The 25,373-nt window shown below is 43.5% G+C and overlaps 1 protein-coding gene across 1 annotated transcript; it reads left to right on the plus strand.

The window, feature by feature from the left end:
* On the plus strand, positions 1-24,962 carry stk17a (serine/threonine kinase 17a). Its single transcript, XM_076085449.1, has 7 exons — positions 1-182; positions 11,140-11,352; positions 19,676-19,823; positions 20,154-20,280; positions 20,375-20,423; positions 23,544-23,723; positions 24,602-24,962. The coding sequence occupies exons 1-7, from the start codon at positions 1-3 to the stop codon at positions 24,960-24,962; spliced, it is 1,260 nt and encodes a 419-aa protein (XP_075941564.1).
* The last annotated feature ends 411 nt before the right edge of the window (positions 24,963-25,373 follow it).

The following is a 25,373-nucleotide window of genomic DNA, read 5'->3' on the forward strand; positions in this document are numbered from 1 at the left end:
ATGATCCCCGAATGTCCACGCGCCGGGGACTCGAGGAGCCGGACCGGCCTCCAGCACAGTCCGGCAGCGGAACCGAGCCGTGGCTGCGGAATCAGCGGCTTGTTGTCCGAGATCCAGACCAGCATCAGCAGCGAGCCTTTCAGCGACCACTACACCATCATCCCCGGCAAAGAGCTCGGAAGGTAGGACCGACTGTTCAAACGGTTCAAGTCACTTCATAGCATTTAAAGTCATAGAAAATTGGTAATTGTGACTTTATTTGAGTTATTTTTTATCTGGACAACATGACACTGCCATGTTATGAAATCCTGCACGTGATTATTTGTTGTACAATTATCATTTCAGCCACATAAGGTAGGTAGGTTATTGAGCTCATAGGAGAACAGAATGACCTTCATTCATTAACGTCAATACATTTACCAAGTTAATGAGATTTTTCTTTGCTTAGCCAAGTTGAAAAAGTATGTTTAGATATGCAAAGTAGACAAAATCTTTAAATATGTGCTCATTTGCATGCATTTCCAGAACAGAAATCTGAACATTGAATTATTTTGTATACACATTATAGTCAATGGTTTTTATTGAGGGGATTTTGGATATATCATTGTATCAAAATAATGTTCACAGCCATAAAAAAATCTATTTTCTCAATGTTTTTATTAATAAAATGTATAAATCAGTCTAATGAATGAATGATATGTGAACAAACTCCTCTGTAGAAAGCTTCAGAGTATAGAGAGGAATGACATGTATGTAAGAGCTGCTGAAGTGGAGATTTCTGGATCAGAGTCTGAGAACAAACTCATTCAGAGAAAACGACCTTAAAGAGATGTTTAGTTACATTACAGACATTTAGAAGACACTACAGGTGAACAGGGTCAAAACATTAACTAATAGATATCACCATGAAACTTCACCAGTTGATCTCTGACATTAAGACGATTATTTTGTATATTATATACATATATAATATGTAATGGTAACTTTTGGTGAATTTAGGAGAAAACTAGAGACGCAAACAGACGACATGTTTTGGAAGCATTATACTTCTTATTGTCAACAGTAACCAGTGCATGAACCCAATGCTGTTGTTGTGGTGTGTCCCCTTGATATATGATGTTGTTGTTGTTTACTTGTAGCTCCGCCCCTGAGCACAGCTGGTAGGACTGTTAGTACCACAGGGGTACTAACAGTCAGCCAATCGGTGCCGTGGGCGGGACTAAAGCCGCTGTCAGCCATATGACTGGAACCAATAGTAATAATAAGAACAATGGAGACTGAGGCTGTTCTAAATCGATTAAAAATAGCGAACAGCACTTCTTCCAGCCTTCTCTTTGTGTCCGTAACGTCACTCGCAGACACTCGTAACCCTCGTGGATTCTGCAAGCACAAGTCACCCTTTAGCTAGTAGCTAGTAGCTAATGTAAAACGTGCTACTCGTGCTCCCAGAACAGACGGTCTACAATCACCCCACATCTCTGACTGCTCAATGGCCCCTCTTTAGTATTTGGGTTGCTGAATAGTAGTTTTAAATTTGAGATTAAAAAATGTTTTTCCACTCAACATCGTAGGCTTCTGTTCGTTTAACTCGTTCCACTCTTAAAACACCGGCATAAAGTACGTTGTCATGGCAACACATCAAAATGACGTTGCACTGAACTTGAATTTTGGTTCAAAGCCTTATCAGTATGATGGGATATTACTTTGATGTTCAGCTGTTTATGGCGTTATCATTTTGTGATCTTTTCCCCAGTGTGTCATTGAACACATGTCTTCATGAATACAGTGAGTGAATGAGGTGATTTGTCTTTGACACTTGTTGTCACGATTTATGTTCTGATTTAGCTATTTATTGTTTTATTGAGATGTTCTGTGTCGTGCACTTTATTTCCTGCCTTTGTCTGTCGTACCCCTGTGAGGGTCTGCCCTTCCCCTAATTAGACACTGCTGCGTTCAATCACCTGCACCTCCTCAGTCTGCTTCACTTCACTTTCTGCCCCTGTCTGTTCCTCTCGTGATTGTCTGCCCCGCCCTTAATTGAAACCTGCTGTGTCTAATCACCTGCACCTTCCCTGTGTATCTAAGCCCTGTGTGTCCCTTGGCTCAGTGTTCGTTCGTCTTTGGTGTAACCTGGTCGGTCTGCCATTTCCTCCCGGTACGTTTCGTGTCTGCTCCCCTTTGCCGTGTTCCCTGTTTCTTTGGATGTTTTATTTTCATGGACTTGTGATTCACACGTTTTTGTGTTGAATACTTTTTTTGTTACAATTAAACCCACAATTATCCAACCCTCCGTTTCCCGTGTCTCGCTGCATTTGGGTCCAGCCCTTTGTTTTCTGCAAAAACCTTACACTTGTAAAGTGAAATCCAGCCCATAGTCTGATAGCAGGGAGCTGGACTCTTTGCTAATGTTTCACAGGGTTTCTTCAAAGGTAATGAGTAGAGGAAATGCCCTCCATCCTGCTGGATAAACTGATCTGGGATCTGTCCCCCAACAGAGTCACAAGGCCAATCCCCGGTTGATTAGAACATGCTTTTACCTCCACTAATAGTCACATTGAACGGGTTCTCCGTCAGCTCTTTAATAAAGCTGTGTGTGTGTGTGTGTTGACTCAGGTACAGCTTCAGAGATAAGAGCTCAGTTTACACTTCACTACTGAAGTTATTCCAGCCAGCAACCTCCTGTTATACCAGTTGTGTGTGTGTGTGGCTTTGCATTGCATGAGCTGACATTGTGACTGAGATTAGCTTCTACAGAACAACATGAAAGGGTGCATTAATCTCAGCAGCAGTGTGATTGCAGTGGGCTGGTCAGCTGACACATGTTCATGTGCACCACGGTCACCTTGGATCAAACTCTTTCTCCCTCTTGCATAATATTTCTAGATGATATTATGATTAGGGTTTATCTATCTCTGGTGATGGCCAGCTGTGGACACATTTCTGGTTGATCATGTCTGAGAGTGCTGTTGATGATGTTGATGGTTTGAGCTGTGCACTGTAGTGGCGTGAGCTAACATCAGTGGGACAGACTGCTTCACATATCCTGGACGTCTCAAGTTGAAACTTTTAAAAGAGGACTTAATTTTGCAATTTTTGTCAGGTGGCTTTTTTGTTACAAAATTCCCTCTTTTGGTTTCCGATCCCTGGCCCATGGAAACCCTTTTATTTATCCCACATCCCCCCATTCCACAGAGTCCAGCCCTACTTGCCCCGGTCACCTTATGTTTTGGTCATTTAGATACTTTGCAGTTAAACATCAGCTTAATGTGACATAATAGATTCAAAGCTTTATTACTGTGCCCAAACAAACACATTTATAGTTCATCTTTTATCTGATACTTTACAGAATTTTAATCTGAAATGTTATTGAGACTAACATGTCCCCCCCTCAAGTCCTGCTGTGCAAAACACACCAGAGCAGCTGCGGTCCTGGTTTGGTTTCCCACCACAGATCCGTTGGCCTTCAGCGTTCAGGTCTTGTATTGTGAGTCCCTTAAAGAGACACAGACGTCATCTCTACTTTAACTTACAGCTGAAGTTAGATGTTAGTGTGGGCACAGCTCTAAAACATGCATTTAAACAGCACACCACCCTGCTTTGGCAGTAAAGGCCTTCACTTGAATCCAGTTCTCTGGTTCTGCTTCTGACTGTAACAGAAATAGTTAAATATCATGAATATTACAAATATGAATACAAGTATTTATTTTGCTGCATGTTTTAGTGTTTGCTGTCCCTACTTTATAAATGTTAAAAAGTGGTATAGAGAATACTGGCTTCCTATTGGTGCGTTGTGAGGCCCTTGTGCTCTAATCAGTGTAATAACAGATGAAGGGGCCGCACCACTTGTTTACTCCAGGCTGACTCCGGTTGAGCCTTGAACTCAGTGCTGGAATTCCATTCATTCATTCAGATTAAAGCCTTGACCTTAAACCCTCCCCCCCGATTTGTTGTTTTCACCTGCACTACAAACATCATCGTCTGAAAGTAGATACATAACTCATTCATTCTCTAGGACTCAGTGTTTCGTCTGTTGAGCTGAATGTAATGCTCAGGTCTGTGGAGGATCTGGTCACATTGGGCCTTTGGGTGAAAACTGGAGCAGGATCCTGAAACCAGCGTGCAGAACATTCTGCCCGTTCTGGCAGCGCGTGTGCTCATAAAGTGTGTGAGGGGGAATGTCCCTGCATGTGTGGACTGAACCCACTCAGTGAGGGCCACGTTCACGCTCCAGACAGACACATGACTTCACTTCCTCTGAGCAGTAAAGACAAGACCCCTTCTTTTTGACTGTAAGAAAAAATACTGAATGCTTTGGACATTGTTTAGTTTGTATGCGTTTTGAATGTCCGTTTTGCTGGACAGCCTTCCATTGAGTGGAGAGCCCGTCTATACCAGCTCTTACAGCAGGGCTCCTGCTATTTACTGTAGCAGAGGCCTGGGGTGAAGACGGCTCCATGAACACGTACAGGGAAAGGACTGCTTAGTCTCAGACTCCAGGCTGAAGTCAGTTTGATGAGTGTCTGCTGGACACACATTTAACCCAACTGAGTCTGTGTGGAGTTGAAGTCAGTTAATATAAAGAAGGAAAACCCTCAGCCTGTAGGAGGGGATGCATTTCAAGTTCCCACCCACAGCAGCTATCAATTAAATTCACTTCAACATGTCACAACTCACACATTTCTGTAAGAGGGCTAATTTCCAAATCCAAGAAAAAAGTCAAAGCCATGATAGTGCTGTCTGACCGAGACAGTGAGACAGACAAGATGTGTCAATCATTTAACAATCACACTAGATCATAGAGGAAAGCTCTATGTATGTTTAAGACAACATACATACTGAGCAAGACAACAATGATAGCACTTATGTCACATCCATACACAGCTAATAGTGCACAGCTGTTTAAATGATATGTGTATTTGTTTTTAACACACGAGTGTTTGATAGGTACTCAGTACTCGATACACAAGTTGATGTATTGGAATCGTTGAGAACAATGGAGACGTAACATCATGTCAGCTGCTCACAATAAGGGCTTCTGTTTAACACCTGATACGTTCCTTACAGCTCCTAAAATGCCCTGAACTGTTCAGAAACGTCTGTCTCTCTCTCTCACATTTAATCCATTGGTTTTTCTAAATGTTTGGACAATTTCCAAAATGTCTCATCCTTATTTTAACAAAAAATCAACTGAACAAAATGCCTTTCTACTGAAGCGCTCTCATTTAGAGGTCTTTGTCTGACCAGGAGTCCAATATTCAGCTACAGTGATAGCAGGACGTCCTCACATCGGAGAGACGTGGAACGTTTTTCCATATTTAGCTTGAACAAAGAATGGAACGATTGATTGTTAAAGTATGTGATGACTATTTTTCTGTCAATGAACTAAAAAGGATGAAAAGGTTGAGAATGCGGTTGCTGTTTGACCCCCGCTAGCTGGATACCTTTCACATTTAGGAGTTGAAGTAGTCTGAGGATGGTGGGGAGGTTTAAGGTAATACCCTCCAGGTCTCTGCACTGGGAGTCCCAGATGGCCCACAGCCAAGCTCCTTTAGAGACTACCACAATGGAGAAGTCATTGAATTCCATCTGGTTAAGACCCAAAGCTGTTTCCATGAGGGGTCTTAGTGACAGACATGGTCGCTCTCTTATTAGCCCAGATGGTGCTGCCACAGCTCTTTAGTGATTGCCACCAGGCCAACATAGCAGTTACTTCTCTGGGCTAAATTAGCTGATTGCTTCCATTTCAGGTTTGAGGTAAAGCTCAAATCAACTCTAGACAATGAAACACTACATCCCTGCAGCAATGATGATGAGAATGATGATCATACATGGAGTGTCTTGATATTCAGAAATAAAACAAAAAGGAGAGGCCTCATGACATTGTTTGTATTTAATTAATAAATGGGTTGCACCCCCATTGGTGAGGTAGGGTGTTTTATCATAATCTGTGTTCAATAGATCTAAACGTTGTCTATTTCCACAGTCCAATTATTTGACCAAATACCTCAATATCAATATTGTGATGATATAATGTATACACAAATATACTTTTGAGAACAGCTAGAACAGTCCGGTTACTGTAATTCAGCCTATACAACCAGTAAAAGACAACAGTTATGCCATGTTACGATATTACGGTATCCGACATCTAAGACGATATCTACTCTGGGACCACGATATTTATATATGGATATACTGATGTCATCCAGCTGTGTCTCAAACATGTTCTCCTTGAGTAGCTGTATAGTCTCTCACTGTATATATGTTGTTGTACACTGTAGGCAGTGATGGAATCAGACTGTCTGAAGACCATAGACTGTATAAGAAGTGGGCGTAGTCATGGTGACGTCACTCATTGGTTTGTGGACTGATGTTTTGAAGCCTTGAGTTCAGAGATTTCTTCGTCGCCATCTTGGATTACGGCCGTCGCCATGTTGTTTTTTTGCCACCGATGAACAGAAGTTACCATATTTGGAATGCAGAGGAGTGACGTAGAGACTCCGTATACGGCTCTGGTAGCTGCAGCGACCTGCCAATCACAGTAGCCCCGCCCTAAAGCATGCCCTGCTTTATGGTCTATTTGACTCTAAATGGACCATAATGTACGAAGTGAACATCATGCTGTATTGAAGAAGACTTGAAACTAGAGATTGAGACCATAAACTCATGTTTACAATGTTTACTGAGGTAATAAATCAAGAGAGACGTAGAGTCATTTTCTCATAGACTTTGTTTTAAGTTTTAGGACACTTCCACATCAGCTTCACTCAGCCTGGTGCAGACCTGCAGTATATGGTGGCCCCTCCTTGTAGAAGCCACCATGTTGATCAGCTCCTTGGGTTCATCCAGCCTACAGTGTGTCATCGTCCCTGACCTCAGGAGGATGCCCACTGTCAGCACAGCACATGGGGAATCTGTAGATTTGGCCCCGTGCGACTTGAAATCTTTATTTCATTAAATGCCCAGCTATGAGACTGCAGACCGTGTGTGGTCTGTTTCACTGAGACCACTGATAGCTCATACGCTGTTGTGGTTGGAAACACATTTCTAGAGCATGGGACACTCAGATTGTCCATCAAAGACGAAGACAAGGAACAGCTTCATTGTTCCAACCATAGTATATCAGTTATACCATAATATGACTTCAAACGCATTTGACTACATCACAATCATCATATCGCTGACGGCAACCTCGGAGCGGGCGCACAAAACAAGTGCAGCGCTCAGAAACAGACCCTGGATCAGCACCTTTTCTCCAGGCGCTCTCTCCTTATGGGAACATAAAACCTGATAGAACAGAGTTTGAACCTGTGCAATGATATCTAAGCAGGATTACGTTTCTCAAGTCACTTCACCTGAGTAATAAAGGCCGGTACACACCAGGGCGGCTTTCTTTCTTCTTTTTTCATGCGATTAAGTCGTCAGTACATTTTTGTCATTTTTGACATTTTTGCGTTCTGTGGATACACAGAACGCAAATGATATGCCGAGGAATCAACCAATCACGTCGTGCGGAACGGGTCGAGTTGCGCCTATGTTTGTGAAACGACAGCATGAAGAAAACCAAGACAACAAACTGTATTACCCTTATAAATGTTGACAAAGCAGCGCAGACCACGTCCACTCCTTCCAGCCTTTCACAATAAAAGCCCTGGACATATAATATTTGCATAGGAATATTTTCAGTTTTAAAGCAGTAGTAGTTTGTGTGGCGATGAAATGGTTGATGCATACATCTTGTCTTTCATGTGGAGCAGCTGGTGCAACCTGCAGCAGCTCTCTACATGTACTTGTTAGTGTGCTAGTGCACACAGAGCACTGTACGGCTTGGCCTCAGGCTGGGACAACCACCGCATCCATTAAAGCACTTCTCCACACACACAGCCGTCTCTTTCAGGGTGTAGTCTGTGAATGGGGCGGCTGGCTTTGGAAATGTGCTGAGGCTGCTTTAGAACAGGCTGTGGTGGCTCAGTATGGTTTCTAAAGAGCAGGCCCAGACCCCCCAAACCAAAACATGGCCACACCCACACACACCGCTGTCAGGTGACCTGGAGAAGGATGCTGAACTATGACAAGTGGAACATTAAAACCCGTTAGAGGACTTGTGAAAGAAAGACCGCTCTATCCACCTCAGCACAACGGATCAGACTGGCCTCAGTACATGTTCTACTGACTGTCCCGGCACATCAGCAGACACATTGATTTGTGGGAAAATGTCGAATGGAAAAATCTATTTACAAGAGATTATTTAGTTATACAGTCAGTGTGTTGTATGTGTGTACGATCGATGCAGGCACGCACAGATCAAACTGTGGTCTGCAGCCATCTCTCTTCTCTTTCCTCACTATAGTCACCAGTCAGTATCTGTGAGAGGTCCTCTCCACTTTTACCATCATTGGTGGAATGTCACCTAATTCAAAAAGGTATATTCCAGAAACTTGATCTGCTGTCCCAAACAGTCTGAATCCAGAAACCTTCTCTTGATCTGATTGGACTGACAAGGCAAATGAGGATACATATTTCATATTATGGTTTGATATAGTTCTACACTGTGCAAATAATTGTCATAAATGTCATACCTACATTTACAAAGCTGTGAGAGTTGAGTTTAATGTGTCGAGTCATGTTTTTGGAAGTTATCTTACGTGACTGATATTGCTAGAGATGGGAAGTGATGCGATATCATCATCATGGATTCCTCTCATCGTTTCCTGATGAATTGTCGGGTAGTAGAAGAGAAGATACAGGCGAGGTGAACTTTACGTCACGTCCCCACACGGTACAGGCCGGGTCACTGTGTCAAAAAGAATAAAGAAATCAAAAAGGTTTATTAGCACCATTCTTTGGAGTATTCCTTTTCTCTCCACCATGGCTCTGGTCCAGCTCAAAGACTGTAGTCATTGCAATGCACGCATTCAAATTCATTTTGCAGAAGGAGAAATCCGCTCTCATTAGAAAACCTGTCTAAATGTTTGAATGTGTAGCTCCCAGCTGCAGCAGCCCCATGACTGTCACATGAGGCCAGATGAGGATGAAGCAGCCGGTCTAGAGCTCCAGGACAGCTGCTGGTCATGCTGCACACCCACACAGTCCTAATGGACCTACACAGTCCGAATGGGCCCACACAGTCCGAATGGACCCACACAGTCCTAGTGGACCCACACAGTCCTAGTCATCCTGGCTTCTCTTCCTGCTCTCAGCAAGAATGATGTGAATTATTCTCAATCTGAGACAGGCCAGCTAGTCACAACTGTAACTACTGTTGTGACGGCCTCAGTATCTGGGGGTTAAATGTGATAAACAAGCTCTGTTCGGATGCTTTTGATGCTCTCTGGCACCTTGTTTACAGTAAAGTACACGTCTTAATATTGAAAAACGTAAACTGTTCTACTACACTAATACTTTCAGGATTATAGTGAGCTCCACCTTCACCAGCTGCAACATTAAAGGGATTAACATATTAATGCATCCATGGTTATAATCTGGTGATATAATATATATAATTCTGAATAATGAGTACTTTTACTTTTGGTACATTAAGTATACTTTGATGCTAATACTTTTGTACTTTTGCTTAAGTAATGTTTTGAATGCTGGACTTTTACTGGTATTTTTACACTGTAGTATTTATCTACTTTTACTCAAGTAGTGTTCTTCCACCACTGTATGTTCACATGATATTATTAAAATATGAATAATAAAACTTTTCAGATAGAGTTGAGGCACTGTTTACCTCTCCATCTCCTGCTGCTCTCTCTGTCTGCTGGCATTGAGGAGCTTCCAGTGGATTGTTTAAGACATGTACAAGCTTCACATGTCATGAGTGGGATATTTACTGACATCTCTTATGTGCGAGGCCAAAACTTTACTTTTAAGACTTGGACCTCATTTCAGGCATCTAACCCAAAAGGTTATTAAAATAAACCACTATATTTCCAACGTTAGATTAACGATGACATGTCAACTATATTTTGGAAGTGTATTTTTCAATTATCAGTTGCCCTTTTCCGCCCTGTGAATTTTCACAGCTTGGGTACAATTTTAACACTTTCTCGCCCAAAGTGTAAAGGAGAGAAAAGATTCTGAAAGTTCCCGCTGGCTAAATGTCTGCTCAGATATGTCCGTGAGCTTAATATCAGTGTTATATCGTAGAGGATTTGGGACGCAGTGGCCGACAGGAACAGGAGAATGGCTTGGTATCCAGCAGACAGCTGTGCTGCGCTACATTAAACTCCCCTGATCATTAATAAGCCTAACATTAGTTGGAACGTAAATTACACTATTTCTCTTTTGGTGGATCCATACCTGATGTAGTTTCTTAAATCTGCTCTTTCTGCATCTGGTAAAAGTAAGTTCAATCAGAAGTACATTTGTGCTTCTGACAACTTTTAAGACATAGTTGTTGGTTTTTGCAATACTCTTTATATTCCGCCTACATTGATGTCGGGTCACACAATTAATCCCAGACCCCTTTAAAAGAAGAAGGAAAGCTGTTCTTGGTGAGTCTTGGCTGTGGATTGGTCCGGTTCAGCCAGGCTGCTGCTGCTGATTATTGGAGCGTTGGCTGCCAACAGTAGCCAGAGGGGGAGTCACAATGTGGGCTTGTCATCTCAATCAGCGGCTACATTTCAGAGGATTTCCCCTGGGCAGCATGCACATGTGCACACACAGCGCCGGGGTCGTCGCACGAGAACACCTTCCAGCCAGAAATAAAAGTGGGTCAGGCCAGGAGAGAGAGAAGAGAAACAGTGCCAGCAACATCCACGAAATGATTGAACACACCAAATCTCAATTCTCTTCATACATCCATGGTGTAGAGTTTTCACGCCTGTAAAATACAGAACGTTGCATTGTGGGATTTATAAATGAGTGCATAAACCATAGTAAAAGGAAAATTCTCATGGACTCACTGTATGTCTTATAGGTGATTTTCTGTTGTTCCGTTTTAGTCTGGATCAAACCGTAGTTTCCTAATAATTAAGGTGACAGGAACTCATTTGACCAACCACAGTCCAAATTGAGAAGAGAAATCTCTGGTGGCTCCATCAGAGGAGGGTAAAGGTCTAGCCCTGGTGTTTACTGCACAGCTGGAGTCCCAGGTCCATCCCTTACAGTGCTGGTGGTCCTCTTCTCTTCCAGGGGCAAGTTTGCCGTGGTCAGAAAGTGTGTGGAGAAATGCTCGGGCCACGAGTACGCCGCCAAGTTCATGAGAAAGAGACGGAAAGGCCAAGACTGCCGGATGGAGATCATCCACGAGATCGCAGTGCTGGAGCTGGCCACAGCCAGCCCTCGGGTGGTCAACCTCCACCAGGTCTATGAGATGGCTTCTGAGATGGTGCTGGTCCTGGAGTTGTGAGTATCCAACCTGCACAACTCAAAATGTTCTTTAAATCTTCAACAGAACCATGAGTGGAGGACTCAATAAGGCATGAGATGAAACAGTGAAAACTTATTGCAAGCACAAAGTATGATATTCGGCGAGGTAAAATACAATATAATCAGACAATCAAAGGATAATAAGGTGTCCAAACATTAGGAATAATATTCAAATGTTAAAAATAAGTGTTGGAATTATGTTATACAGTGCTTTAAATACAGTTGGCAGTTTTGACACACCCATAAGTCTACAGTGAGGAGGAAAATAAATGAAATGTTGCCATTTGTGTCTTTTATCTCATGATGAACCAACTCATTAATAAATGATAGTAGTTAAAGGTAAAGAAGGACTGTTAATGCTGCCGAAGCTAAAGGGAAGGTACAGGTCATTGGAAACCCAGAGTGGACAAAGTGATGCTCAGGATCCATAAAGATGTATGGAATGCTCTCCATTAATCATCACAGCTATTTAGGAATGACGATGCTGCTGACATGTTACCATGGGGATCCATACCTGGGTTTACAATGAGGCACCACAAAACTGAGTTCAACCCAGAGATGGTTGGTGAGGCCATTCATTATTCATAAGTACTGCAGAGTACTGAAGGATGAGGTATTTTCTTTTGGCCTACACAAAACTTAGCATTGCACGGAGTTGCACAGAAAATAATCTCTGTATAAAACAAAAGTTTATGATACTTCCACGTTTTGTTCATCAAGATAACCTTCACAAACGAACTCCCCTTTTATGGTTTGAAGCGTAAAACGCAGTATGACTTCACGTCACCACCACGTAGCTAAAGGCGGACTAGTGTTCAGTCTCATTTAGCCACATGTTAGCGACCACGTAGAAAGCCTAGAGTTCTGCCTCAGAGGGGTATTTACTGACGTATTTAATGTTGTAGAACAAACCTTATTTCATGATTCTAACTAGAAAGCCATTCATAAAACCCATTGACTTCCAGACGAGGGAACCAGAATTGGTAGAAAGCGGACTCATTTCTGGGTTTTAGCACTCATTCCTGAGCACTCTACTGCTGCCTATAGTAAGTACAAGTAAAAAGCTGCAGTCGTGATTGGTTCACACAGCCATCTTTCACCAGTTCCTTGTGTCTTTGTGTGAGATTATTGGTTTGTAGTTTCCTGTGTTGTTGCTGAGGTGGTGTATATTCTTCATGTCCAGGTCCTTCTTTAGAATACGGCCCGTTTGTGTCACAGCTGTTTTCAGTCCTGCACAGCTTCAGGACAAACTTTAATGCTTCAGCAAACACAAGCTATTCCAACAATGTGCCTCGCCTTTGTGCATATATGTATATATATATACAGTATATATATATATATATACATACAGCCACACACAGATTGTGCTGTAGGACAGGGGTGGATTGGGTTTCCTGTGTCCCAGGCTTATGGCTGAGAGGTGAAGGGGACAAACCCACCCGTCAGAAGTACTGAATAATGCACAACTGGGGCACAGCTTAGTTTGACCCAGTATGTGGGATTCACACACACACACACACGTGTGATACTACATGGTATTGACTACAGTAGCCGGACCAGTAGATGTTGATCTCATCCCTCTGGTCTCAATGCCTGGGCCATGCTTGACCTGGTTCCCACAGTGTGTGTGTGTGTGTGTGTGTGTGTGTGTGTGTGTGTGTGTGTGTGTGTGTGTGTGTGTGTGTGTGTGCGTTTGTGCGTCGGTTCATGGCATGCCAGTCTGATGAAGAAGGTCTCTCTCACTTTCCTTCTCTCTGTCTCTTTCTGCCCTGTCCCTCCCTCCACATGCCATATTGTATTTTGCCTGCGTCCCTCACCATTGTGACTCCCAGAACCCCCCCCCCCCCCACACACACACACACACACACACATACACACACACACACAGATAGGCGGATGAGAGTCTGTGTTGAGGGCATCTGCTAGATTAGAGGGTATTGACACAATGTGGATCAGCGGTCATCTGTCCTTCATGACCTCTGCACACACAGGCAGCTGATGATCCACCAGTGTTCTGACTGAGACACTTTCTTATGCCAGGTAGTCGCACCGAGCCCACAGCTTCTCAGACACAGCTTCTCCAGAGCGACATGTTGGACATTCTACAGCTGTTGTCACAGACAGCTGCTGCTTCTGGATGTACGCTGTAAATTCCCATTCGATGTTTTCTTTGAATGCTTTTCTCCGTGTTTTAAAGAAAGGATTTTATCATCCTATAGCTTCAGGAATGTTCCTCATGTATTCAAATCCAAACATTACAATTTTGGTTGAAGTGCATATGTTTTAGCATCAAAAATGCTTTTCCCTTAGTCAGTGTGTGACCTACAGTAACTCACAGTTTGGAGGAGCAGACGAGCTGATTTACTGCTGAGGACGCCACGTTAGTTCCAATCCAAACGTCACACACAACAAACAAACTAACCGATGGATGGTTTTAGTCAGAGGAGTCTGGTGGCTTTGGAGAGATATAACAGCTTCAGCGGTGACGATATAGCATACACTTAAAGGTAGGGTTGGTCATTTGTGTTCTACAGGATCGTAGTTTGTGTTCTACAGGATCGTTGTGTTCTACAGGATCCTAGTGTTCTACAGGATCGTTGTGTTCTACAGGATCCTAGTGTTCTACAGGATTAGGTGCTGTCAGCAGCACATGCCACACAATGCAATCTGTCCTGTTAAGGAGATCCCATAAATGCCCCTTTAAATGCTCCAGTCGGCCCGATCCTCCCCCGCCTCGGCCCATAATCCCAATCCCAGCCATTGTTCGTAAAAAGGATAATCCCAGAATTAACTGTTCCCCTGAATGAGGATAGTGCTGTCACGGACACACACACACACACACACACACACACACACACAGATCAAGCTACACTAACACAGAAATATACCTCAGTTTGGTTGTGTGTTGTAAAGGAAATGTGTTTGTACTGTATGAATGTTAATTGCCACATTGCTCACTCACTAATAGGCATGTGTAGCAGACTGTTGTCTGCTACACATGCACAGTATGCACAGTACATGCACCACATGCACAGTATGTTTACTGTGCATGCACAGTATGTTTACTGTGCATGTGACTCAGCACTGCATATTTTAACATACAGTGTGTGTGACCGACCCTTCCTTAATCCTTGGATTCCTTAAAAACATGGATAAAAACATGGAGGATTATCCAATATTTGGGTTTTTTTTCTGAATGACTGGAAGTCTTCCATTAACCAGAACAGCAAGCAGTCCAGTAACTCCTTTAACTTCAAGAGTAAACACACAGCATCCTCCAGCCTCATGAAACTCAACATGCTGTTCTCTTCTCTGTCTGTCTGACAAGGCGGCAACCTCCGGTTCTGCCGAGTGAAGCCAATGCTGAAGAGTGTTAAAGCTGCATTCTCTCTAGTGTCCACCAGGGGGCGACTCCTCTGGTTGTATAGAAGTCTATGAGAAAATGACTCTACTTCTCTCTTGATTTATTACCTCAGTAAACATTGTAAACATGAGTTTATGATCTCAATCTCTAGTTTCAAGTCTTCTTCAATACACCATGATGTTCATTTAGTACATTATGGTCCATTTAGAGTCAAACAGACAGGTCGCTATTGCTACCAGAGCCGTATACGGCGTCTCTACGTCAATCCTCCACATTCCAAACATGGTAACTTTCATTCATTGGTTGCAAAAAAAAAATAACATGGCCACGGACTCAAGGCTTCATAACATCGGTCCACACACCAATGGGTGACATCACGATAACTACCTCCACTTCTTACATACAGTCTGTCTCTGGTCAGTGGGACACTTGAAAAATGTCCTCTCAATTACCTCAATGTTGTCCTTTGAGATAGAGCAGATAGATGCTCCAAACACTGGCTCTGACTCAGTGGCCCCCAAGACACTCTAGGTTCCCCTCTAATGTCAGGTCAGGTCAATCTAGCCTCATTACACGTAGAGTGTCTTTACAAAATAAACTTCCCTCTTCACAGGAAATTAGGTTGAAGCAATAAAACCACTTTGTTAGGTTTAGACGTGCTTGGTTAACGTTAACTTAATTGACTCATGTGACTAGCAAGTCACACATGTGGTCACGTGTCCAGCCAGGGACTAAACAAGTCACGTGACTGTGCATGTATAATATTAAATAAATACATATATCAAAACAATGTCTGCAATTTTTCAGCACTATAGTCCTTTGGCAGTTCATGAACAATTACTTTTGAAACTGTATTTTCAAATGCTCCTCATAGTCTTGAACTACAGTGGACTTCTAGAATACTTTTTGACTCGTGCTACAAAATGTTGAACCTCTGTAGCAAATTAAATACAAAAGTAGCTCAGTAGGAGCTCAATACACTCAATTTATTGTTATGTTGATCAGACTAATACACCTTTATAAACATCGCAAGGAAGGAAAATATGATCTGAAGATATGAATGATAAGAATGGAGGGATGAGATCCTGTGTGGCTGCACCATTCAGTCCATCTGAACACACAATTTATTTTCTATATATCAGAGGGGAATTGGAGCAGAATGCTTTCATTCTTTCTTTAGAGGCATGTTGACAACATCGCCCATCTTTTATCTAGCCGACGGCTGACGGATATTTCGGGCAGTGGGGCAAACGGTGATGACAGAGGACTGATGGAGGAGTAGATGGAGAGAGGGTTCAGATATTCTATGAATAAGGCTCAACTTGAGATAGAAAACTATTCATGCCACGATGGGAGGGAGAGGGGGAGGGGAACGACTGGTGAGGAAAACAGGAAAAGGGGCCAGAGGCTGGAAAGCAGAAAGAGAAAGAGAGCGAGATGAGAAAGGGATGTGCTAGAACTAGAAGGGAGATGGGGAGAACAGTTCAAATGACAGCTCCATGGCCTCGTTGCTGGTTGAGCTCCAGCTGGGAGGTCATTATTGAGTTTAGTTGAGCGGCACGAGCGCACGTGACCAGTCAAAGCAAGGCCGCTCGCCCAGAGAGAGAGACTCGTTGATGTGGTTCCTGTATAGATTGTATTATTGAACTTTTCTGTGGATGTACATAAAGGATCAGAGTTGTAGAGAACTGAGGATATCCTTAAGAATGGGTCACACATTTATAGTTTCATTTTGAGGATGAAGGGCCGCTGTGAGGCGTTCACTTGACCTCGCTCTGACTGAACCGTCCCCCCTTCTCTCTCTGTCACACACATGTTGTCTGTCTCTCCTCTCCTCTGTGGAGATGGAGTCCTCTCCTCCACCCATCCACTTCTGTCGGTGCCTCCATTATTTGTGCTAGAACCAGTAGAGTGTAAGGGGCTGAGGTCCAGGGTAGTTAGAGGAACCTACATTCCAGCCAGAGGGCTCCACCCACTCCCTCAGGAGAGCATTGGGATCAGGTGTGGGAAGAGACACACCTGGAGCTGATCTCCTCATCAGGGAGATGAATAAAGGTGAAGCAGGAAGCTAATCAGAGAGAACATGCTGCGAGAGGAGGAGAGGCGGCTCCCTAAGATCTCCAGGGTTGAGAAAGTTGAGACCAGTAAGTCGGCTAGCGGCCCGGCTGAAATGGTTTATATTTTCTAGCGTTGTGACAGAGCTCTGGACTGAGCGACGTTTTCTGTTGTTTTGTGTTACTTGGTTTGTTTAATTAAATAACCTGCATAGCTGCCTCTGGTTGCTGTGCTGCCACTACTTCCTGTGGCCTCCGTACCGTCCTGTTACAAGACTTTAACTGAGTCCCATCTCTGTGGCATCTCCGTACGGCTACTATCTGCCTCGTCCTTCAGTTAGAGGCTCCCCTCGGATAATGAAGCGCCCCCCCCCCCCATTGTTTGGTATGACTGAAGCAGGTCAGATATGAAGCATTATTAGTATTTAGGTCAGCTGATGATTTCTATATTTTTTTCCGAACTGAATCAATCTTTTTCCCACAACACTGATTTCATTCATTGCATTAGCAACTGGCCAATCACTGGGCTCACAGACAGCAGGCCCAGCTGCTTCTGTTTGAGATGGTATCAATGGAGGTTTTTTAGGGTGTTTGTTGTACTGTGGATGACCCATTGGTCACTGCGGTCTTTATTTAAAAGTGTATTCTTTTCTAAAAACTGTCTTCCCTTAAAACCACCCGGCCTCAGAGAAATGAGCTTCTTACAGAAACTACTTCTGGAAATCACAAGAGGCTTTCGAAGAATTATCAACATCTTCTAGATCACTTCTCAACAACATTTCAAAATAAAGAACAGCCTTTTTTAATCTACAATATTAGGATTTTCACAGAGCGGCTCCTGAATGCCTTTGACATTTTACACTGCATGAATTAGCATAGCTGCTAGCGGGCATTAGTAAATTAGTTAATTGGGCCCAATCCCAACCTCCACACTCACAGACTTTGAGGTGCGCTCCCTTAAAGTCTGTGAGGGTTTAGTTCTGTCCCACTGTGTTTGAGTCTTTCTCGCAGACATTTTGAGCCCTTCATGAACTCTTTCCAGCAGTGTGAAGTTAAACACGGGGTTACCAGTGGAAGCATGGAGACGTTAAAAAAGGTACACAAAGTTTCTTTGTCACTTCTAAAGCAAACATGCCAAATGCTGGCAGGTTCCAGCTTCAGCAATGTGCAGATGTTGCCGCCACCACTTAATATGAACTTCCTTGATTCCCTTTTGAAATCTCTGGTGTTTGTTCTCACAAAGCCAGCACACTGCAGTGGGAGAGGGCAAGGTGTCTGAACACAGTGTTTAAGAGAGAATGAGGTCAGTATTTAGCCTTCTCAACTCCCATTGACTTCAAGACAGGACAGTTTAAATACAATGGCAACATTAGAGATATTTATCCTACTGGTGGTGTAACGGACCACAGTTGGATCTGTGACCCGTACGGATCCCCCTCACGGTTCAGCACGCGTGTGGACCGCAGATTAATCACACAGTTTAACGTTTACCATCACAGTGTGAGATACAGTTTTACTGACATCGTTATCCACCAATATTCAGTCAAATATGGAAACGGTTGTAAACAACCAATCCGTGTTTAAACTTACAGTAGGAGCACTAGTAACGTTAGCAGCATGGCTAACGGAGGAAGGTTACCTTCAGTTATATTATGATGCGTTCAGGCTCTGTTCAGTGAAGATGAGTATTGACGGAGGTGAATTTATAACGTTAGGATGTGTTCACATGTGATCTTGTAAAAAGTAGTGTTGGTGAGAAATGATCCGTTGCACCACTATCTCCAGGTGCGGACACGTAGCCGCTTTATGCCTATTCTAAGCGGGTCGATTGCTCGGCAAGAACCGCTCACCATTCGTCGTCTCACATGTGTTTGTTTACTAGAAAGCTAACGTGTTTCTTGGGGCGACTAGACAAGACATGGCAGAGTTGGTCTCACAAAACTGCACCAATACGGCAACATCTTTGACCACCAAAATGGAATGGGCTCTTCCTTAGTCCATGCTACACCCTTCTACCTAGTTCCATAGTACACATTCTATAATCCTGCTGACAAACCAAACCAGAGACACAACCTCCAGCTGCTAGGCGGAGTTAATAAACCAGAATTATCTTCAAAAGTTTGACGAGACTGTTTGTAGGTACCATGCATCAGGTCTAGTGTTTTCATTCTCTCTAGCTGGGTTAAAGACCTTTTCTTCTCACCTTGAAAAACCTCCTCTCCTCTGAGATAAAGCCTAATTCAGCATCGCCCCCCGAGGGTACGCCTCATCTATTCCTGACTGCCCTCCTGTCTTTTTCTGTTCCGTCATGCGCCCAGTCTAATTGAGTTTATCCGCCCGAGTTTATCTCAGGTCGGAGGACATTACCATTACTTTACGGAGGCAGTGGGCGGAGACGTTACAGCCACAGCCCTGTTTCCTCAGTCAACACTACCGGCCCTGTTCAAGTGAAGCTCACCATAATTCGTTTGCTCTGCTATTCCTGCCGCCGCCTCCAGCATGTCATCACGCACACATTCACACACAGATCAGTGTCTTGTGGGATCCACCATACAGAGCCTGGCGTGTCAAACGGTCCGTAATGGATCTGGTGAGGTTGTGGACAAGGAACACAGACTGTAGTTTGGGTTTCCTCCCACAGTCACAAACTCTACAATCACTGACCAACGTGTTTGCCTCTTGCCTGGTGCATGCTGGGATATGCTGCAGTCACCCTGACCCTGCTGAGGTTAAGCAGAGGGAATGCATAGACTCTAGCAAACCCTGATGATCTACAGTGCTTTTACACTGAATCATTTCAAGGTGGAGAGTGAACATTCCTGATCTGATGTACTGTCCTGTCCGTGTGTGTGTGCGTGTGTGTGTGTGTGTTCGTGTGCAGTGCTGCTGGAGGTGAGATCTTCAACCAGTGCGTGTCAGATGAGGAAGACGAGGCCTTCAGCGAGGAGGACGTGAAGAGGCTCATGAGGCAGATCCTGGAGGGCGTGTCCTTCCTCCACCAGAACAACGTAGTCCACCTGGACCTGAAGGTCAGTGGACCACGAAGCACCTGAGTTTTTGCATTTCTTGTATTTCATTCCTACTCTCATCTCTCCATGATGTCTAAAAGGAGTGAGTTGAGATGAAACCGCATTCATTCACATTAGAACAGTGAAATAATCCGGTAGTGTGTACACTGGAATCAGCTGTAAGAGGATTTCAAGTTATTATCTAACATGATGTCATAATAGGTAAATGATATATTGATGGTATATTGATTGTTATGTATCATTGGTGAAACAAAGAAGACACTCACCTCCATGAAGGAGAGAGTGTATGAGGACACAATGAGACAGATGTGTGTGTGTGCTGTGCCTCAGCCTCAGAACGTCCTGCTGACCAGCAGCTCTCCTCTGGGGGACATCAAGATCGTGGACTTTGGTCTGTCCAGGATGGTCAGCAGCCACCAGGAGCTCAGGGAGATCATGGGGACTCCAGAGTACGTCGGTGAGTTGCATCACTTCTACCACCACACTGCACTCATTTCTGCACAGGTTTCCTTCAGAATGATTTACGGGTGTGTTTGTGTTCTTGTTTCCAGCTCCTGAGATTCTAAATTATGAGCCCATAAGCACAGCAACAGATATGTGGTAAGAGAAGGTCATAAGCGGTATGAAAATGTCCGCCCAGTGGTGGTATAAAAACACACTGTGTCCTGTTTACTGATACCAAGAGTCTGCAGCCAGTGGGATGGGAACTTAATGACATAATAAATCACCAGAAGGAGTCTGAACCATATATATCCAATGGTTGGTATGTCCTGCTGGCACTAGACATGAAGTCTGAGGATCACTGAAGACAGCAGGGTTCGTCCTCTGGGGACCATGCATGTCACTCCATTACAATCCATTGAAGATTTACAGACCGAACTAACAGACTGTCATGTCATTGTATGAAGATGTGTTTCATCTGCTGCCTTCATGTCCAGTTGGGAATATAATCTACTTTATTGTGAACACAACTCATATGATACGAGGAGTTTTTTTCTCTAGTTACTACATTTTTTTGATTCACTCTGTCAATAAATCTTCTTTTAAAAGTTACAAGAACAAAAGGAAAAAGGAAACCTCTACATAAACACCAGAGACAAGAGGGAGAGGGGGTGGGGAGAACACACCATGTCTGTTAATGTAATGTAGCTTCCACATTGTATTGATACTTTCAAGTCATTTCAAGTAATAAAACCATCATAACTAGAACATTCATTCTTTTGCTGTGAAAGCTGAAGCTTCTGTCTTTCCCGTCATCATGATGTACGCTCGTGACGACGTCATTACCAAACATTAGAATGTACTAGAACAAGACTATGGACACGTTTGCACTCTGCTCATTAACACCAAAAAACATGTACAGTTGTGTGAAAAAGTGTTTGCCCCCTTCCTGATTTCTTATTTTTTTGCATGTTTGTCACACTTAAATGTTTCAGATCATCAAACAAATTTAAATATTAGACAAAGATAACACAAGTAAACACAAAATGCAGTTTTTAAATGAAGGTTTTTATTATTAAGGGGGAAAAAAAATCCAAACCTACATGGCCCTGTGTGAAAAAGTGATTGCCCCCCCCTGTTAAAATATAAATTAACTGTGGTTTATCACATCTTTGGAAAGCTGAGTTCAATTTCTCTAGCCACACCCAGGCCTGATTACTGCCACACCTGTTCTAAATCAAGAAATCACTTAAATAGGACCTGCCTGACAAAGTGAGGTAGACCAAAAGATCCTCAAAAGCTAGACATCATGCTGCGATCCAAAGAAATTCAGGAACAAATGAGAAACAAAGTAATTGAGATCTATCAGTCTGGAAAAGGTTACAAAGCCATTTCTAAAGCTTTGGGACTCCAGCGAACCACAGTGAGAGCCATTATCCACAAATGGCGAAAACATGGAACAGTGGTGAACCTTCCCAGGAGTGGCCGGCCGACCAAAATTACCCCAAGAGCGCAGCGACGACTCATCCAAGAGGTCACAAAAGACCCCAGAACAACATCCAAAGAACTGCAGGCCTCACTTGCCTCAATTAAGGTCAGTGTTCATGACCCCACCATAAGAAAGAGACTGGGCAAAAATGGCCTGCATGGCAGAGTTCCAAGACGAAAACCACTGCTGAGCAAAAAGAACATAAAGGCTCGTCTCAGTTTTGCCAGAAAACATCTTGATGATCCCCAAGACTTTTGGGAAAATACTCTGTGGACTGACGAGACAAAAGTTGAACTTTTTGGAAGGTGTATGTCCCATTACATCTGGCGTAAAAGTAACACGGCATTTCAGAAAAGGAACATCATACCAACAGTAAAATATGGTGGTGGTAGTGTGATGGTCTGGGGCTGTTTTGCTGCTTCAGGACCTGGAAGACTTGCTGTGGTAAATGGAACCATGAATTCTGCTGTCTACCAAAAAATCCTGAAGGAGAATGTCCGGCCATCTGTTCGTGACCTCAAGCTGAAGCGCACTTGGGTTCTGCAGCAGGACAATGATCCAAAACACACCAGCAAGTCCATCTCTGAATGGCTTAAGAAAAACAAAATGAAGACTTTGGAGTGGCCTAGTCAAAGTCCCGACCTGAATCCGATTGAGATGCTGTGGCATGACCTTAAAAAGGCGGTTCATGCTCGAAAACCCTCCAATGTGGCTGAATTACAACAATTCTGCAAAGATGAGTGGGCCAAAATTCCTCTACAGCGCTGTAAAAGACTCATTGCCAGTTATCGCAAACGCTTGATTGCAGTTGTTGCTGCTAAGGGTGGCCCAACCAGTTATTAGGTTTAGGGGGCAATCACTTTTTCACACAGGGCCATGTAGGTTTGGATTTTTTTTCCCCCTTAATAATAAAAACCTTCATTTAAAAACTGCATTTTGTGTTTACTTGTGTTATCTTTGTCTAATATTTAAATTTGTTTGATGATCTGAAACATTTAAATGTGACAAACATGCAAAAAAATAAGAAATCAGGAAGGGGGCATACACTTTTTCACACAACTGTATATAGTTCAAACAATGTTAGTGTAGCGCTGCACAGAATGTCACACAGGCTCAATCTGGTGCAAAATACAAAAGTATGCGTTTAGGTCTACAGTCGCTCTACAGCTCATGTCGCAACACTGACACCTACTGGCGATCCACTGGATCTACTGCCTACAAATGTAGCTGGTGATTAATAACGCTGTACCCCACATTTTAACTACAATGAACACTTCCTCCTCATAAACACATAGGAAGCATAATAAACTCTCTTAACTTACATTATACCCAAGAAATGATTGTACTTACTGAACTACACATGACTTATTGTGACACATTAGGTGACATGTTTAGGGACATGTTTTGTCAATTTATCTACATTTAGCAAAAATATGTTTGTGTGTTTATTTCTTCAAATTTGATGAAACCACTTTTATATTTATGGCACCATCACTTATAAAGGTTTATTGACTTGCATCGCCATGTAGCTTAGGTTCTACTGTTTCAGGGACACTAATAAATGACATCGCAGTTAGCACAATGACCCATGAAGGCACAGGATCACCTCAAATATTGTGAAAGAAATAGCCGGGAAATGTAACTCAACAAAGTATGAAATACAGATTTTACGTGTTTAATTATATATTACTTTGTTTATTTTTTCCTATGAATGTGTAGCTGCTAATGGGTGAAGGGTGCATCTTTCAGTGTATCTGGTCTCATTCATGCAGTACGTATCTTGTGTTTAGGAGTGCTGGTGTTCTGGCCTACGTGATGCTGACGGGAATCTCTCCGTTCCTGGGCGAGAACAAGCAGGAGACCTTTCTCAACATCTCCCAGCTCAACGTGAGCTACAGCGAGGAGGAGCTGCAGCAGCTGGACCGCAGCGCCCTGTCCTTCATCCAGACGCTGCTCCGCAAGCAGCCACAGTCAGTCCACTCCTCACTTCACTCCACCCCGGGGCTGGTCATGGGAGAGGGGTGGGGGGGACGGGTATCCTGAGGATTCTAGTGCTCTTATAGTTCTTTCTGATTCAATTGTGGGGGAAAATGAATTAAGCTTGCTTTATTATTCTTGTATGTAAACAAATAGTCTTTCTTCAGCAGCAATTCAGGAAGTTCCAAAATCTTTCAAATATTGTCGCAGCTAAACAATGATCTCAGTTATTATTTCATTGATGATCCTGTTCTTGTGATCAAACTCTGTATGACATCACTAACGTATGACATCACTACCGTTACCTGACGGCTGCTCCACAAACAGATGTTCTGTTCTGCTTGTTGGTCACATGTTGTGATGAAACCTACTTGTGAGGGTTTTATTGTGTTTGAGACGACTTCTCTCTGATCCTGTGAGTCTCACGCTGTACTGAGAGAGACAGAGAGACAGAGAGAGGACGTCTCAGTCCACAACTAAGAAAGAACCGATATAACAGAACCGTTAACTCAGGACCGCATCAATACTTTAGCTTAGAACTGGGTTTCGGGGGAGGGGCATACCTACCAATGACGTAGCACTGGAAAGGTGAAACAGAACAGGAAACTCAAAACATACGACTATTTGATTTATGTGGTCAGTTTGCTTCATGTCACCGGCTTCCATTGAACATGACTCGTAGCCTGCTGTGCTGTTGTGTCGCTGGTAGTGTGACCGCAGCATTACTGTCCTCACAGCTGGACCGCTAAATGTCCCGTTAAAGTGATAAAACCACGTATTCAATGCAGAACATAAAGCAGCAGAATGTACCATATCCAGCTGTATTCATCTGTGTGTGTGTGTGTGTGTGTGTGTGTGTGTGTGTGTGCAGGGAGCGGGCCACAGCCGAGCAGTGTCTCAAACACCCCTGGCTTCAGATGTCAGAGCTTCAGGAACCCCAGACGGAGGAGGAGGCCCTCCCAGTGGAGGAAAAGGAGGCATCCAGCTCCACCAGTAGCCCTGAACCTCCCAGCGGCACCACCACGGCTGAGGATGAGGATGAGGATGGGGGGAGGGTTCCGGTGGCGGAGGAACTGATAGTGGTGGCCGCCTACACGCTGGGTCAGTGCCGCCAGTCCTCCTCCTCAGAGAAGGAGGCGCTGGTTGCCGAGCAGAAGGCCATCTCCAAACGCTTCAAGTTCGAGGAGCCTTTCAGTTCGCTGCAGGAGGTCCTTGGAGAGTTCATCTACTGACCCCGCCCTCCGATTAAACGTTAGTGCTGTCATGGTAACAAAAAGAAACCCTCTGGTTATACAAGTTCCCCTCCATATATATATATATATATATATACATACTGTATGTGTATACTAAGATCCTTATGGTTTTTAAGTGCTTTTTTTAATACCGACCTACTCAAATGTTTCTCCCATAATGCATCACTTTGCTTGACAGCCTCCCACTCCACCTTGTGAAACAGCTGCAGTAGATGTTTGTCTCTTGTGTTTTTCTTTTCTCTCAAATGTAAACAGGGTGACAATAAGATATGTTTGTAAGTCCAACTTTCAACAATCAAACGGGGACGGAGGCTGAATCTAAATCTGCACCTTGTGGACCAGGTCTTTACATGTGTCAGGGTGCAGGACTTCAGGTCCCAGCAGAGCCCA

Source organism: Anarhichas minor, unplaced genomic scaffold (genome assembly GCF_050575085.1).
Source record: "Anarhichas minor isolate MPS153535 unplaced genomic scaffold, ASM5057508v1 ptg000155l, whole genome shotgun sequence".
NCBI lineage: Eukaryota > Metazoa > Chordata > Actinopteri > Perciformes > Anarhichadidae > Anarhichas > Anarhichas minor.